The following is a 17,292-nucleotide window of genomic DNA, read 5'->3' on the forward strand; positions in this document are numbered from 1 at the left end:
AGCTTGGCCGCCTGTGCTGTCATCTATTAGTGATTGATATGTCGTTGAAACGATGAAAATGACCGTAGGAGCCTGGGAAGTGTTCTATTTTGAACCCAGAATACAATACTTAATACGACAGATGCAGCCGTTCAATTTTCAGTCACAGCTTGACGATAAAAGGGATTCAGCCAAAATGATGGTAACTGCCGCTGGTACATACCTTTCATTATCAGACTTACCTTGTTCTCCGTTTGATCTCACAACCTGAAAAGCAATTAAAGTATATCTCTTGTAACGATACTTTACAAGATGTTTCTTTCGCAGAGAAGGATGAATAATGTACTTTAAACAAAGTATTTAGAGACAGAGAATCCTCAATAATCGTTTCGTGAGGCCTGAAACTAGTTGTAGCTCTTAAATTATCGTATGTCTTAAATTTTTTCTCTTTGATCTTGATATTACATCGTATTTGTAAAGACATAAATGATGCTTTTGTTAACAAATATGTACACACTTAGAACGTATGCGTATCTTAACATAATTCATACAACAATCCAAAGTCTCAAGGCAAATACCTTAGCTATGCCTATATTAAGTTCATGGTTGTTTGAAGCCTGGCGAATTAAATCCCGATCTTTTTTTAAAACTTCTTCAATACGGTCTCACTTAAAAATAATCATTATTGAAGTAATGGTAGAATTTGGTCGAAGAAAGTAATTAAGCTAATTAGCAACCCGAGTACCCGATCGATGGAGAGAAACAGTGTCTTACAAAATTAACTTGTCGATAGAGCTCTCCTAATTTATTTGAATTAGTATTTTTTAGTTCTTAAAGATGTATAGAGACACGATCGAAATTTTCAGGATGTTGTTTGATGATGGTCATCTTTTAGCGGCATTTTAGTAACGGTAAAGTTTTTACCTTACTAGTCATAAGTGAGGAAATATATGAAAAATGTTTCACTTAAAATGAAAAATACCTCAATATCATTCAGAAACAGATAATAATCCTACCAGAAATAGGAGAACGAACCACGAATAAGGCACTTTCATCTTCCGAAACCACTATTGTTTGCGAAGCATTCCAGAGAATAAAAATCGCAAGAAATTGATATAACCACTCGAAAATTGCGAAATAAGACTTGAATGCTAAATTACTGCAAATCTTTGTAAAACAGAAGAGCCACAACGATCTTTGTGCAAAAGAGACTAATCAAATTCGTCATACACACGGACTCCCCGGAGTTGTTATCTTTTCACCTGGTGTGTAGGTTATCAAGGTCACACGGTTTTTGTTTGTGATTGGGGCGATAGCCGATCGATAAATAATTGAACGTATATCTTGCAATCACCTGTTTATGGTCTGGGCAGGTGATACCCAGTCATTTCCAGAGCTAATTGTTTTAACCTTGTAGATCTGATTTGCCTTTGGTAATTGATTGGCGCCTCTAAACCAGCAGATAGCAAACTCTGTGAAAAAAAGACGAGAGATCTTACAAATTTGAGTCACCTTAATATAACCGAAAGTCGAAATTAAAAAGAGTTCAGAGCCTTGGGACGGAAAGAAACCCAGATGAAGACGATTAAAAACTATCTCTCATATCATGCTGATCATGCTGAATAATAAGAGAGGACCCTGGGAACGAAATTTAAAAATTCGCTTCCACCCGCACTTCCGCCATTTGGGATCATGGCATCCGCTCGAGAGGAGAGTCGCATAAGTCCTTACAGAAAACTGCTTATAGATCTGTCTATGGAACTGACTAGAAGAGATCTGGAGAGGTTAATTTATGCTGTAGGGGATATTCTTCCTAGGAGACTGACTGAAAATATGGAAAGTGGACTGAAGTTATTTGAAGCACTCGAACAGGATGTTCATATTAGTCCACAGAACCTGAACCTGCTGCAAGATGGGTTTGATACAATTGGCAGAGCGGATCTTGCGCAAAGAATTCAGGTTTTCTCAAGTAAACCAGACAGTGTTGAGGCTGATGGTAATTCTAACTGCATATGTCGCGTTTTGATAAGGGAGAATAATATAGAATACCCTCTGAGCATTTGAGAATGCTAATTTAGTTTCCTATTTTGTTTGAGACAAAATAGTGATCAGTTTAAAGTAAGCGTTGCTCTGTTCACCAAGCAGGTGGGCAAGATGACATAGTGACTGATGGAATATGGGGATCAAGGCAATGCTGACACAACAGAGAGTGATCCTACTGACAAAATAAACCCTGGTGCAGAGAAAGGTATTATGATTAAGAGGAATTACTGATTGTAAAAGGAATACCTTATAACTAACCTTTTTCCAAATATGTGGTTTGCATAGATCTCTTTGGAAGAGCATTTTTATGTCAGTGAGGTCCTTAAGGATAGGTAGATGTCTTTGCTGCACAAGAAAATCTCCACTTTCTTGTTAACTTGGAAACTTAAAATATTTCCATTAAGTTCCCCAGAGCAAGCTAGATTTTATTCAATATCAGCCCTGTAGAAGACTGAACATTTTTTTTTGCTTGAATCAATCAGCTCATGCTGTACACTTGAAATCAGCACAGCTACCTCATCAATCAGTGTTACCGATTGATGGGAATCTGGGAAGTACCCCCACAGTCACCAGACCCAGGGGTGCAGGAGAAGCTACTCCTACAAAGCATTGCCTTGTGGCCAGCAGTGATAATTTATCTATGGCTATAAATGATGGTGAGACTTGTAAATCAAACAAAAAGTTAACTGCCAGCTTTTAGTTCATAACAATTAAGGATACCCATTGAACCACTCTTTACTCTTAATATATACACTAATGTTGCTGTCTGCGATTGCTAATTACACTGTGATGGATTCTTTGATATACAACTGTGTTTAAGAAATTGTCCATCATAAGGAATGTTTAAAGTAAAAAACTCAAATACTTAATTTGAAATTTAGTTAGATGAAAACAGCAAGATTTACAATTAACAGCTAACTTAAGAGATTAGAGGTGGTGTTAGGGTCAGCCTGATTAGCTGAGAAGTTTAAAAAAACTGAATTGTTATGCTGGAGGGAGATATTTTATAATCCAACAGTTTTTCTCGTGGCAATCCTTGTTATTTTTTTGTTGACTATGAAAGGTTTATATCGGTCATTAGCAAGATCTTATTAGGTTTTTTTGAACTATTTTTTTATGATTGAAAAAGGTTACATAGAGTGTATTATTTTATTTGAAAACTTTTGGATATTAAGGTATCTAAAGTTGAACGTGTGTATGCTAAACAGGACCTTGCTCTTCTTCTTTTTAAATCCCAGGCTCCTACACTTCATCTCCTGCACCCTCACCTGCAGCTGTGGGGCAACAATCATGAGGACCCACTCAGGCTGCTTCATCTGGTAGAGTCCAACATGACCCAGCCCATGGAACACCATCGGTGCGATATGTGAACTTTCTTCTTTACGAGGGCTATTCTGTGGAAATAATAGGAGGAAAACACTTCAAAACTCCAGATGGAGAGTTTGTGGAAATGAAAAGTGGGACACAATATAAAATACATGTCAAAAACTCACATACCTATGGTAAGAGACAAACATGTCAGATATATTCTGTTTGTGAACTGCATATACAATGTATCTGTAGTTCATAATTCAAATACTGACCCAAAAATTAATGGGATCAGCAATCCTGATGGCCTAACTTGGTAAACCTCTCTAGTATTGATAATTTGTTTTTATCAACTGGGTTGATGAAGTAAATTGGCCATCATGGAGAGTTTTTCAAGCTGATATTTTAAGTGTTAGCCTTTTTTCAGAGCCTCACTGACATGCATGTATGAAATGACCTGCACAGTTAAATATGAGAAGCAAAACTCCTGTCATATGTTTAGCTGCAACTGTTTCAGTGGGTTAATATGTTCAATTACAATATGTACAATAACGAAGGAAGATCTTGTAGCCAAGGGTTCTGGAAAAAGGACTGAAGGGGGAGGTTTCCAAATTCTTCTAAACTATAGTGTAGAAAATTGACCATATAGTCTTTCTTGAAACACAATTCACATATGCTAAGTTACATATGTATAAAGAGCTGCATGCATTTGAAAAGTCTGGATAGAAGCAAGAGTTCACTCATGCTCTCCAACCTTAACATTTTTATGCATTTTCTATTTGTTATTTAATATGTGTGTTAAAATTATTAAATTAACTCTCAGTAATTACTAAAATTAAATTAAAAATACAATTTTTGTTCAATTTGTCATTTATTATATGCATGCAATTTTCATTTGAGTGAAAATAGTAATTGAGAAATGCTATTTTGTTGTCTCACAACTCTGTATGTAAACAGTGATGTCTTGAATCATACTATAAAAATTTATTACTAAACCCCAAACTTCAGTATTCTGCCCATTGTTTGACACTCTTGTTTCTTTGGTCCATTTCAGGTTGTCATGTGGATATATCAATTGATGGTTATGATGTAGGAGGATGGGCTCTCAGGCGTGGAGAAGAGATGTCAATAGAAAGATCAGCATATGAGGCAAAGAAGTTCACCTTCTATCGAGTGAAAACTGCACCAAAAGAGGCAGGAATTGTGTCTGGGCAGCCTGAAAATGGTGTTCTTAAGTGTGTGTTTACACCTGAAGTTGTCATAGCATTCACACAAGGTATATCTTTCCATCCACCCAATGAAACAGAGAATGCAATGGAAAGAAGTATGTAAGATTAATGAAATATTTTTTCATAACTCCAGAAAATATCTATGCTTCACTTAACTTGAGAGTGGAGAATTAATTATGTATTGCTCCTCATACCTCCCTCCCACCTGCCTTCCACACTCCTTTACTTACTACCACTTACTACTACTCCTCCTCCTCCTCCACCTCCTCCTCCTCCTCCACCTCCACCTCCTCCTCCTCCTCCTCCACCTCCACCTCCTCCTTCTCCTCCTCCTCCTCCTCCTCCTCCACCTCCTCCTCCTCCTCCACCTCCTCCTCCTCCTCCTCACTTTTTACTCTAAATTCCAAAGCTCAGCTCAGCAATGATTTTTGTTTATTTTCCTTGGGCTACTTTGCTGTGGTTAAATTTAGATCATTGTGTTGTGAACTTTATATGACAGAATTGGGCCATATTTATTTCAGAGTGCAATATGAGTTAAGACTGTTTAATGGCAGTTCACAGAACACCTATGAAGTACTCAACAATCCCTTTAGCAAAGTCCGCTAAGAGTTTTAAGAAATTATTCATCATTGACTAATTTTGCTTCAAAATGTTAGGGATAAAACAAGAAATTGAAAGGCAAGGTAGGTATTTTTATCTTGCTGTGGTTAGATATTTTACCCTAAATATGACTTCGAAATTCTTGTTTACTGTTGTTGTCATTTTTACACAGATGGAAGTGGTAATTGGATATGTTAAAGAGAAAGCCAAAAATGTGGCTCATTCCTTGTTGTTTGTGGCTGAGATAATAGCCAGGTGGAGAAGAAAAAAATCCTACTGGGTTACAGAATTTATACAGTACAACAAAACTCAGTTTTAAGTTCTTAAGTATCACAAGAAAAGAAAACAAAATTTTCCAAAGTTTTATTGGTGAATATAATGTTTTTCTTTCCAGTGAAAAGTAAATGGCTGTTTTTTAGCCTAAGATTTTATTTGACTCATTACATTATTGGACATGAAAAAATTTACTTTAGGGATTTTGCAAATTTAAAATCGAAATTTCCTCGTTTGATCATGGGTATAAAAGAAAAAAAAAACTCAAGGTCATGTTGACATTGACATGCTGAGCACCAAAATCATTTCAAAAGTTAGGATTACAAATATCAAGGAGTGTTTCAGCTAATAAGTGAAGGATAAGTCTCCATAACAAGGTATAACTGGTTTAGCACATGACAGCATACGACCATTCTTATGGAGACCAATTAAAATTTCCTAGAAGATTCTATTTAAAGTATTAAGAAATACTTATCATTGACTTTTTCAATTTTTTTTTAAATTTCAGGTTTAGAACTGGATCGTATAGAGTCGAATATAGGTTCTGCATTGTGTGAAGGTATTGACTTTTTTATTCCTTTTTATTATGTTTCAAAGAGTTTGACTTCCATGCTACATATTTTACCTTTCATATCATTTCCTGTTTGTAATTATCGTCTTCATTAATGTCAAACCAAATAAACTGGTCAACAAAAGTGATGAAGATGTTAGAGCCAAACTCGTGGATCAATGTTTAAAGCATGTATGGGGGAAGATAGCGAAGTGCAGAAGGATAAATTGCAGCAAGTTGCAGCCACAGTAGAGTGGGGTGTGCATCATTACTTTTAGCAACATTGTAGCAGGAAACAAAATAAATAGCCTTAGAGATAGTTTAACAATCCCTTGATAATCTGTTAAAATTGTCTGGGAAATATTCACCTTTAATTTTTTTATTTTTAACTTTTAGTGGCGGATATTCATATATCAGCTAAACAGAGTAAGTATTTGTTTTTCTTGCAGAATCAAGTTTTAATAGAGCTTGGCTGCAGTGGCTAGATATTTGACCTTAAACATCACTCCATTTTGATAATTATAACCGTTATTATTGTTGTTAAATCAAACGAACCTGGTGAAAAATAATGATGATGATGAGGCCAAAACATGGTTCAATGATTAAAGCATGTAGCGGAGATAATAGCAAAATGTAGGAGTTGCTTTCGTTGTTCCTTAAGGATCTAGTTTGGGACTGTCATTGTTCTCCGTGTATCTTGGCCACTTGCAGTTATTGAACCCTAAAGAGTATAATTTTACGAGGATGATGCAGTTATCCACTTTTTCGCAATAAGCCACATCACGTGAAGAGCGAGTTGAATGCAACTCCACAGAACAGCAATGAGACCATAAACGAACAAACTTACACTAAAACCTTTTAAAGACCAAATCCATGTCAAGCAGAAGCTACAGAAAATAGGAGAACGACTGGCCTACCACCATTGTAGCCTGGGTTCGATTCCCGGGCTGCCTGGCGTCACATGTGGGTTAAGTTTTTTGTTGATTCTCATCCTTGCTGCGATGGTTTTTCTCCGGGTCCTCCGGGTTTCTCCCCCCCGCAAAAAACCAAAAGTCCAAATTCCAATTCGTCCCGGAGGAAGAACCACCTCATGGATTGGCCACTGCTAAATCATTATCATAAATAATAATTCTACAATTTTTCTATTAACGTTCGGGATGATGCTGACCTTCTCTTGATTGGATCTATATAGCACTTTTCATTAAGCCGGTTTGGTTTGTTTGTTGTCTCAATGCCGGTAATTTTCCATGCATGTTATTGATGCCTTTATGCGATTGAACGAGTCAAAAAGATAATGGATCAATATACTTTACAAAAAACGTAGAAGTTTGCTTCAAGTTTTTAAATAAAATCATGATAAATATCATTTTATTCTCATTAATGCGGTAGTTAATAACACAATTGTCATCGTTGTCTTCATCATTTATATTTATATTACTAAATATTCTATCTTTGGTTTGTTCCTCTGTCTTGTTATAAATTACTGACAACGTTTCGCAACGTTTCACAGGTGGATCGATTCTTAGTAAAGTCTCTGGTGAGTAGTTTCTCTCATCGCTGCAATTTCTATATTACGCCGAAGCAAGTTTTGGAAAAGTTGAAGAGTGTGGTCGTTGTCCTGTCGTTGTGGTTTATTCAAGCAATAGAGCATGTTTTTTTGCAGGGATTATAGCGTGTTGAACCCACGCCTAATGTTGGTAGAACACGAAGAAAGCTTGTGATAGGCCCGTTTCGCCAAACGCATCGTTTTAACATGCTGCCATAAGTGAATGAAGAAATCGAAACCTGTTAAAATGAGCTTGGGTCGCCTGTGTTTTATGTCGCTTATGATAATTTTACGGATCCCTTTTTAATGTACATTTATATGTTAAATTCTCACCCGTTTGTATGTCCAATAGACCTTACGCCAGTTGAAAGGCCCGTCAGGGTTAAACATCCCCTAAAAAAAAGTTCGTCATGGCAAAGACCTTTCACAGGATTTTGCGTTGTTGTTACACTTTCTTCTTTCATTGTGAAGCGAGTAAGCTTAGACACAAAAAAGTGTCCTCTGGAACCAGAATTGAGCCAGAATTAGCCTAAAATTGTCTCAAAGGTAAATGAAGAGCTCGTGAATGATATGATTTCAAAAACGTCCAGAATAAAAAAATTGGACTACAGAGGAAAATCGCCCAGGCTAGGTTGTTGAAAACAAGATTAACCTAAACTAGGGTCCAGATAATTTTTTTCAGCATTTGTTTTCTTGCTTTCAGTTTTGGTTTACAACAAGGAGCGAATAATTTTTAATTCTTGAATTGTGGTAGTCGCCTTTCAAACAGACGGTTGCTGATCGCCACATTATTTTTTTTTTGTACCCTGTTACTCGCCTCTTTCTTCAGGTTGGTTCCAAAATCTTCTGCCTTCAAATTCTAATTCTGAAGCTCCCTCTGGTGAGTAGTATTTCACAAATGTAGTTGAATAACAAGTTCCCCTCTGGTAAGTGGTATCTGTCTCGGCGACGTCCACAAGTCAGTAAGGCTTCTTTTTAACAAACCTAAAACATCAAGGGACTTAATATAACAAACTGTCTTGTTTCTGCTTTTTAACTTGAAGAGTGTTGTTGTAAACACCATACCTCTGTAAATAAAGATACTCTCACCTCAACCCCTCTATTGTAAAGTGAGTTTATTTTTAGAAAACTTTGGGAACATTTTTTTTCCATGAGTTTTGCATCTAAGATGCGATTTCTCCTTTTTTTTTTTTTTTTTTTTCTGAATCACCAGATGCTCCCCAAGCCCCACCACCCCGGCAATCAACTCCTTACGGTAAGTTAGATTTAACAAAACTTTTCGCGGCCTGAAATTTGGCTTGCAAAAGTTATAAGAGCTAATCAGACCATTTCTGTGTACTTAAAATTAAGAGAATAGTGAGGAATAACCAAAAATCGCAGCCAGGTACTTGCACAGTTGTACAACGGTGACCAAAAGGCTCAGAAGAATTATTTTGTTTTGGAATAACACACTATTTGATTGAAACCATATATGTATAAATATGTATATATATATCCCTGTTTTCAAAAACGTTGCGATTTGAAAACATATATTTAATATGTATACCCTCTATTTTGTCGTCAAAAAAGTGATGGATAATGCAGGTATGTTTTACGTCGAAGGAACAACGTCATTTTATTATGGTGCGGAGATGATAGAAAAAAAACTTGGAAATTTTGACTCCAGCTATTTAAAAGCTTTTCTTTTGGCCCTCTAGTTTATTCTGTCACCTTCTTTTTCATGAAAAAACAAAAGGTACTTATATCATACATTGTGGATTATCAAATAAGGGAAACTACCCCTCGTTTTGTCGCCCAAAGTAAATATGAAACCAGGCACAAACTCAAATAGATTTTCCTTTATCTTTTTTTGGGGGGGAATTAATAAATATCATAATTTAAAATGCTTTTATGCTGTAACTTCGCCTCGGGTTTTTAATATTTCACTCGGCAAGATGTCGGCTATTGTGTCTTGATTCAAAAGCTACATCCTATGTCTAAAAAGTTTTCGGCTATGAAATTGTGATGCTACTTGATCGATCTACAATTCGTTTGGGAGAGGCGGAGTGTAATTTTTCTACGGGCAGAACCGTCCATTTTTTAGAAATGTTCTTTTGTAGCAATAAAGTTCGAAGCCCACAATTTTTTTTTCGGTTTTCAAGAACATTTAATTGTTTTTTTTGTGTGTGTGTGTTTACGCACGCCTTATGCGCTCGGTACGATGCTCATATTAGACCGTACGAAGTTTCTAAACCATAAGCCAAAAGACTAGAAAAAGAAATATTAGTGGAATAATAAATCCCTTATTTGATGATTTAACATAAAATACGAGTGGACATTTTGCTCATCGCAAAATACCGCGCAGCTCGCAAAATATCCGTGCGTACATAAACAATATCCTCCACTTGGCGCGAAAATATGCACGGATATTCGCGGACATTATCTGTTCCAAGATGCGAACAGTTTTTCAAGAGCGAAGCTCGAGAAAAACTGTGAGCTTTTAGGAACAAATAATGTCTTGGGATAAGTAGATGAGTATATTTTCGCGCAAAATGAGGCTATTGTGTTTATTATACTTCAAACACTTTGCAACGCTTTTGACAAAAGTTTACGAACAGCTTACTTTTTTTTTGCGTGGGATGTTTTCTTTTAAGTGTTCTCTGGTAAGACTTTTTGAAAAAACAAATATTTCCGTTCCTCTACAACAACCTAAAAACGCTCTCTCTTCAATTAAGGTTTAAAAATTGAGAAATTTCTCTCAAGGGATATTCTCGGACATCCCCAAGTTTTAGCAGGGAAACACACGGTCACGTGATGCATTAAGACCAATTACACGCTAACAAAAACATTTGATGGATCATAACCTGATAAATGTTAAACCATCGTATAAGGTGTATATATTACCTAAGGGATGTGCCAGGGAACAATTTAATGACTGCCGTTTAAACTGATTTCTTAGCTCAATCCAGTCGTGTCAATGTCGTTGAACGGGATCCAGCATGGAGAGCAGGTGCTACAACATTACAAGGTCACAGCACACAACGGTTCATCTCGGCTGAACCGATGGAAGTGGATCCTTCAAAGAAGGTTGAGCTGGTTCTCAGGCTTGTGGCCAGGTATTTCTCAATTTTTGCACGTCTCAGTATTTCAGATGGTAGCTTAGTTGATGAAAGGATTCTAGTGAACCATCATAATGTGCGTGCTGGTAATCCACCATTTTCATCATCACCAACTTCTTTTTTTTCTTTCTGCATACTTCTAAGATGTATTCAAACATGTCTTCCGTTGTTGACATTATCACAGATTTATTCTGATTTACCATTTTTAAAATTTTTTTCTCAATTACCTGGCGTAAGAACTGGGGTAGTGAGAGAGCCCTTTGTGGGAAAAACCTTTCTTTTTGAAATGACCTCGCTTCCCACCTACTCGAAAGATATCTAGAATTACTTTACAAGGCATTTTGAAAATGATTGATCCCAACAGTTGTTGTCGAGGAGAAATCTGGTCAGGCGTTCCTCTTAGATTCACAGCGAACAATCCAGGTTGCATCAATGTTAATGCATTTTATTGTTACTCTAGGGAGGGAGAAGAAATACTCGAGTTCCCTAAAGATGAGTGTAAACCGTTGTCAACTCTGATTCCACCAGCTGTCCAAGAGTAGAGGAGGTACTGGGTCGGTGTCAACCTATTTCAAAAACATGAACTGCTCTGACACTCTTTCTGTAGGAGTGTTGGCGTTTAATTTCCAAGTGATCTTAATTTTAAACGATATACATCACCTTATTTAAGCAGTTTTCGTTGTCACAGAGATTAGTGTTTCGTCAGAATGAAACGTTGACAAGTTATTTCACTGGGGTTCACAAACACCAGTGGAGGGCGAATATTTTTGTCAAACAGGTGTGAAACGTAACTGAAGAAATCACGTTTATGCTATAAGATTCTCTCTTCACAAATAAATTACTCAGATTTTTGGAGGCTAAGCTATCGATCGCGACATTTGATACAAAATAGTATTTGCCATTTGGTAGACGAGGAATAATTAGTTCAACCGTAGGTGAACAGAAGGATGTGATTCTAGAAATTTGCTGTAGATTAAAACATGTTGTAACATTGAATCTTTGTGCATAAGATAATAAATAAAATTTGAAGAACAATATACTCTCTGAAACTCTTTGAATATAATACAGAAGTGCTCTGAAAGGAATTGTCGCGTTGAGTAACACTTCACACAGTGTAACGTCACACAGTCAATTATATCGGAAGAAAGTATCTATATCTATCGTACTTTTCGCACATGAGTCATTGTCGACCGCATGGAATTGTTGAAACGGGTTCAGAGATAAACCAACTTTTACTTGATGTCGCACAATAAAGCCACACCGCGTAAAATCCAGTGATCTGGATTCTGATTGGTCTTTAAGTCCACGCTTGCAATATATGTCAAGTCCGTTCTTTTGGGTTTCTTGTATATCGGACACTGGTACATCCGGGCATCGCGTCCGGCTGTTGTATTGATGGCATAGATGTGAATGACTGGCATAGACGTAAATAGGACCTTCTGAGTGGGTTCTACCAGTTTGCAGCCTCTCCGGTCCCACCCAGCACCATCAAGATAAAGCCCGTGAACATACACCCCTTCTGCTGGCGGCTGAGTGATGTCATCTTTAAAGAACCGTGTGACGTCATTGTGGAGAACCACACAGTCCAAGGCCCATCCCTTGTGCGCTCGTGTCACTTCCTGCAAAATGACCACATTGGTATCTGAGAAATGTTCATAGATTGATTCAGATGTAGTGTTTGAATTTTCCTTTTGCAAGCTCAGCTAAGAAAATCGAAATTTGTATGGGGTCTTGATCGTGAATTTGACGGATAAGCTACGATAGGCCGTTCGTGTTTTGGTACGCTAGGATTGCGGGCGCAACATAACATCCATAGCTGAAGACAACGAATTAAATAAATAAATAAAGACAAACGACAACAAATAAATAATAAAAAAAAGATACAGGGATCTTCACACCAGTGGAAAAGCTATTGTTTGATGTTCTCCACTGCTTTAGTTTCCATAAATAAGTGTTTTTGTTTGTTTTTCTCTTTTTTTCTTTCAATATGTTTGTTGCTTTTTGTTAAATTTGCTTTAGCTTATTTGTTTACTTGTTCTTTGAAAGAATGAGCCTGTTGGGCTCATGGACAACCCTTTCCTTTTACCCAAACGGGAAGGGACGAGTAGAGACTGTGAGGTTGTTACGTCTGAATGAAATCTACGCTGCACTGGTAATGGCGTCCTAAAATTTTTACCTGTCTCATGGCGGTAAGGAATCCTTGCGGGTTAAAGAATCCTGTCATCCAAAATACATTGGGTCTTCCTTCAAAACACCACCCTCTAAACTGGTGATTTCTTTCCAACAGATCTGTGTACCAAAATCCGAGCGTGGACGATTCCCATGATATCTGGAGTGACAAAAAGGTGAAACAGGCAACAAATTTTTTAGAGTTGTGTGCTTGGTGCCCGGGCCTTTGAACACGACTCGGGCTGGATTCGCGCAAAAATTGCTGGAATAATAGTATTCAAAACGTATTCGCCCACAAAGTACATTAAAAATGTTACCCTCGTTTCTCATACCTTTTTCCAGTGAGTAGGAATTCGGGCATCGTACATACAGTCAAGTGAATCTCTAAGAGTCTAAAAGGGAAGAACGAATACACAAAATGAAATTGATATCGTTTGTGAATAACTCACACACACTCGGGGTTGGAATCTAAACAAACAAGGCAAGTAATGACAACGAAAGGAAACAGTTATTGCGTTTGTATTTTTCCTTAAGAAGAAAACAATTTCTAAGTACCATTCGTTAACCAACAGCACATGAACACAGTTTCTAAACGTAGAATGAACGGGCAATTCTTCATGATGCACAGCATTTGAATTTCTCTTTCATTGTTCAGGCAGTGGACGCGTTTATGTATCGGTGAATCACTTCCATCACTCTTCAGGATTTACAAAATACTATCGCAGACCTGCATGTTAATCTCCCGTAAAATTGTTATTGTTAATAGACTGAAATATAAGGGATCCAGTATTTCAAACTAATCACCCGAGTTAGAATGTATAAAACCTACCTCGCTCATAATAATAGTGCCATCGATGGCAAGTTTGAGATCCGTCAGTGTCTGCCGTACAGCGGTTATCACCCTTTGCATTCGGTCAATTTCTTGCCTTAAGAAAATATTCATCGGAGAAAGAGCTCCCATTTTCTGTAGTCTAGACTTGACCTAGAATAGAACAATACCTGTAACTACTTTTCAAAGACAAGTGTAGAAACCTCCCATGTAAATTCTGATGATGAATTGTCATATACTACTAAAATGAGAATATATTCATATTTCTGAAACCTAACAAACATCGCAGTTGGCAATTCTTGTGTCGAGTTCAAGTTGTGAAAGTTATTGGAAAGATTAAATACTCTGTACTACAATCTATAGTCAAGATTTTCATTGATAGAAACATATTTTCCGGGACGTACGTGCACAAACTGATAATAGCAAAAGGAGACCTTTGAATGACATCAGGATCGATGAAGTCAAAAAGCAAGTTAAACATGAACAAGCCTTTTGCAAGTCGTAAACTGCAAATTGATTTATTAAGCAAGAAAGATGGTAATTGGAAAATGCATTCAATTCCTGTTAACAAATTTGCTTGACAAAAAAGGGGTAGTTGGATTTTGTCTCACCACTTCGGCATCTTTCTGTTAATAAAATCCCGCAAACATGTAGCAAACAAAAAGCGCATTCGATCAATATTTATAGAAAGGCAGTCATTCAGCTCACCTCATGTGCAATGTAGTTTTCAGGTAGCTTATCAAGCATGTCATCAGCCAACCGTTGGACAACAGCCTCGCGAGTCTCTCCACCGCCACCAGAGCTGTCTTTTGGTTGAATGCTGAGAATAGTGTCCAGGCAAGATTTGGCCAGGTTACTCTGGTAACTAGAACATAACAAAAAGAGGTCGATTTCTGAGGGTGTCCGGCTTCAACAAACACTTCATGACAAAAACATAGTTGTCAGCAATTTATTCCTATATACCACTTGCGATCTCGAAAAATAACGTTCTTAAATGTACAGGAAATAGACTGTATCAATGATAGCGGAAAAGTACTAGTTGTTATAGATATGACTCACGTGATGTCTGCGTTAGGATGAAGACCAAACACCTCAGGGGAGTCCACAAGGGGAAGAGTGTCAATGTAGTCCATGTACTGCGGTACTGACGTGCACTTTGGTATGGTGTAACCTTTATAGAAGTTGAAGCTTTGCTGAAACATCGACTCGCTAAACCAAACCTGAAGAGGAATTAGCATGGGAATAGCGATTTAAAGCTAGGTTACTCGGACGCCAAAAAGCAAGAATTAAACTTTTTCTGCCCGCCTTTCAGCCGTTTGTGTATTTAGTAATAAGGAAATATTTGTATGTGAATAGGTAGATACTCGTGTTCTTTCCTGTTGAATGCAGTTAAGAAGAGAAGAAAACTAATTACGATTGGGTTTTTTAGGCCTCATGACCTTTGAATTTGTGATTGTCTCGAATCAGTATTATCATTACAATTATCATTTTCCGTGTAACTAGTACCATTAATATCATCATCGTTGCCATGTTCATTCTCGTTATTTTTAACATCATCTCACCATCATTATTATTCTTACTGTTATTTTTAACATCATTAACATTTTAACTTTGATAATTCAGGTATAATTCTGTCAAGAATAAAACTGGCTAAAAAGCTCAGCACAAAGGGGGTTAGTTTCTAACGAAACTGTGGTGCTGAGTCGGTGGGAGAGCATAACAGGATAATTTAGTATTATCAACTCAGTTGATAACGTAAATTGGCCACCATTTCCGTTTCCGTTTCCGTCATCGTCAGGTTTGAAACTCTTAACGTAGGCCAATTCACGTTACCAACTCAGTTGATGATATCAAATTACCTTGCTATGCAGCTTAGCAGTTGCTTCTCAGCAAGAGTCATACACCGAGATTCAAATCCCGTTTGGACTCAATCTCAAAGTGAATTAAAAATGTGAATTACCTTGGCAAAGGTGTTTAGCAGTCGTTTGTCGAAGTCATCTGTAACTCTTCCTCCGTACTGCACTTCTCCCAGCATGTACCGCACTGTGTTCCAGGACACGCCTTTTTTGATGTCCATGTCGTCCAGGTGATTTTGAACAAACTGCACACTGGCTGTGAAGTCGGCTTGGTTAAACTCGTAAGGTATATTCCATCCCAATGGCCCATACTTTCGTCGCTCCTGAAGAAAAAAAGGCGGGGGAACGTTTTTGAAAACAGTCCTGTACTTTGAAGCAAAGAGAAACAAATTAAAACTGCTTTGAGGTCGACGTATTTTGAATTCGTCAAAACTTTTGGGCAATCCTTTTTGAGTTTCAACAATAAGCTACATTTTAAATAAGGTAGTTCTCTGGTTCAAAAAAGGATCAATAATGCTCCCCTACGAGAACCTAATTTTTTATATGAATCAGAAAGCGTCACTGTATCCTACATTGTTAAGCTCACATGGTGACGCCTTCCCGGCTGACGCTCCAGTTCATAGCACTTAAAAGGAAGAACTCTCGAGTTCGAATGATCATTTCTCGAGCAAATACAAAAAGGGAAACTTTAGTATGAACAAAAAAAATCCGCCAATATGTAAGAGAACAGATGATCACCTGATTGCAATGCCAACTACATCAATACTGGAACTGAAGTCAGCCAAAAACTTCAAACGTAATAAATGACAAAACTTAGATTCTAACCTGAACAGTTGAATGCAGAAAAGCCACTGCGTACAACATCGGTTTCCACTGAGGAAGGTTGCTGACATCAAGTTGGTCTTGACTGATACCTGAAAATACAATGAATTGCCGGAACTAAGGAAAAATTCATAACGGTAGGTAAATAAAATAAGGTAAGAAAACGAGTGTTCTTTACCCTTTGACCCCTAAGAGTGATTAACATCAAATTTCTCCTTTCATTAACACCCCTGAATCACACATTAGGATCATGAGAATTAAGGAAATGATCACCAACTAAAGAAGCTCTTGACTGTTGAACAAATTCTCTATGTCAGCACCTTAAGAAATGTATAGAGATTAGTATGGAGAATATGTATACTGATGTTAGGGTGTAAAGGGTTAATCAACTCACCATTGTAAGTTCGTTTGAGTCCAGCTCGAAGTCCCTGGGGAGGCTCATTGGTGAATTTTATTGACATCTGTCGGTTAAATGTAAGAATAGAGAACATGACCGTGAGTTGCTTAGCATATAATTTTTATTACAGACTAGGAATCGAAATAACTTTCCTTTGATATAATAGTTTATTTATTTCGAAAGGCCGTAACAATCTATATTTTGAAGCATGTGCATAATTTTCTTCTAAATCGTCCTCTGCTTGAAAAGAGTCTTTTTTTCTGGTAAAAACGAAGGGGTTACCGCCTTTAAAAAGAAGAAAAGATGAGTGAAAAAACGAAAACGTAGTTTCGATCACAAACCTGCAAGAGGCCAATGGGAAAGTGAATATGTTCTTCTGTGGTCATCCACAATCTGAAAGCGTCGTGAACCTGCTCAGTATCTACAACTGTATCCATTAGCTCATCCATGAACTCTAAACCAAGGTGGCAGTTCTGAAGAAGAGCCCATCCACCCTAAAACAACAAACAATGCATTTCAATGAATATGTTGTCCTCCAATGTCTGTACTCATTTCTCGTAATCCATGCCCCGGTAGACCTCTTCATCATCATA

General features: G+C 37.3%; 3 protein-coding genes across 8 annotated transcripts in view; 1 reads left to right on the forward strand and 2 right to left on the reverse strand.

Annotated features, from left to right (window-relative positions):
• Positions 1 to 1,422, reverse strand: part of LOC113673034 (lactadherin) — a 46,815-nt gene extending 45,393 nt beyond the window's left edge. The window contains exons 1-2 of one of the 4 annotated variants that reach the window (XM_089200271.1): positions 996 to 1,168; positions 222 to 246 (exon numbers count right to left, since the gene is read on the reverse strand). In XM_089200271.1, the coding sequence (XP_089056397.1) occupies positions 222 to 246; positions 996 to 1,034 (64 nt within the window). In that variant the 5' untranslated portion in view covers positions 1,035 to 1,168. Of the gene's footprint in view, positions 1 to 221; positions 247 to 961; positions 1,183 to 1,333 lie in introns of those variants that run through there. The other 3 variants (XM_089200273.1, XM_089200270.1, XM_089200272.1) reach the window with 3 other exon arrangements.
• Positions 1,423 to 2,124: 702 nt separating this feature from the next.
• Positions 2,125 to 11,663, forward strand: LOC113673040 (uncharacterized). Of its 2 annotated transcripts, XM_027189387.2 has the most exons (12): positions 2,125 to 2,227; positions 2,505 to 2,678; positions 3,261 to 3,524; positions 4,385 to 4,654; positions 5,216 to 5,242; positions 5,941 to 5,991; positions 6,379 to 6,408; positions 7,493 to 7,519; positions 8,358 to 8,408; positions 8,742 to 8,783; positions 10,467 to 10,623; positions 11,087 to 11,663. In XM_027189387.2, exons 3-12 carry the CDS (start codon positions 3,473 to 3,475, stop codon positions 11,166 to 11,168), a joined length of 789 nt encoding a protein of 262 aa, XP_027045188.2. In that variant the 5' UTR covers positions 2,125 to 2,227; positions 2,505 to 2,678; positions 3,261 to 3,472; the 3' UTR covers positions 11,169 to 11,663. The 2 variants fall into 2 exon arrangements, with proteins under 2 accessions (XP_027045188.2, XP_089056412.1); XM_089200286.1 differs by lacking the exon at positions 8,358 to 8,408.
• LOC113673039 (dynein axonemal heavy chain 5) overlaps positions 11,225 to 17,292 on the reverse strand; it is a 49,273-nt gene continuing 43,205 nt past the window's right edge. For both annotated transcript variants that reach the window (XM_027189385.2, XM_089200206.1), the window contains 10 exons: positions 17,041 to 17,193; positions 16,697 to 16,763; positions 16,306 to 16,394; positions 15,585 to 15,803; positions 14,684 to 14,844; positions 14,333 to 14,489; positions 13,625 to 13,777; positions 13,128 to 13,187; positions 12,803 to 12,955; positions 11,225 to 12,245 (listed from right to left, as the gene is read on the reverse strand). In XM_027189385.2, coding sequence (XP_027045186.2) covers positions 11,859 to 12,245; positions 12,803 to 12,955; positions 13,128 to 13,187; positions 13,625 to 13,777; positions 14,333 to 14,489; positions 14,684 to 14,844; positions 15,585 to 15,803; positions 16,306 to 16,394; positions 16,697 to 16,763; positions 17,041 to 17,193 — 1,599 coding nt within the window. In that variant the 3' untranslated portion in view covers positions 11,225 to 11,858. The remainder of the gene's footprint in view (positions 12,246 to 12,802; positions 12,956 to 13,127; positions 13,188 to 13,624; positions 13,778 to 14,332; positions 14,490 to 14,683; positions 14,845 to 15,584; positions 15,804 to 16,305; positions 16,395 to 16,696; positions 16,764 to 17,040; positions 17,194 to 17,292) is intronic.

This window comes from Pocillopora damicornis, chromosome 3 (assembly GCF_964200805.1).
Source record: "Pocillopora damicornis chromosome 3, jaPocDami1.2, whole genome shotgun sequence".
Taxonomy (NCBI): domain Eukaryota; kingdom Metazoa; phylum Cnidaria; class Anthozoa; order Scleractinia; family Pocilloporidae; genus Pocillopora; species Pocillopora damicornis.

What these genes read in the sequence shown, in the direction of transcription:
- LOC113673040 (XM_027189387.2), top strand. Translation starts at nt 3,473, where the DNA reads ATGAAAAGTGGGACACAATATAAAATACATGTCAAAAACTCACATACC. An exon ending in AGAGAATGCAATGGAAAGAA is followed by an intron (nt 4,655 to 5,215) that starts GTATGTAAGATT and finishes TCAAAATGTTAG; the next exon opens with GGATAAAACAAGAAATTGAA. An exon ending in GTTCTCAGGCTTGTGGCCAG is followed by an intron (nt 10,624 to 11,086) that starts GTATTTCTCAAT and finishes TTGTTACTCTAG; the next exon opens with GGAGGGAGAAGAAATACTCG.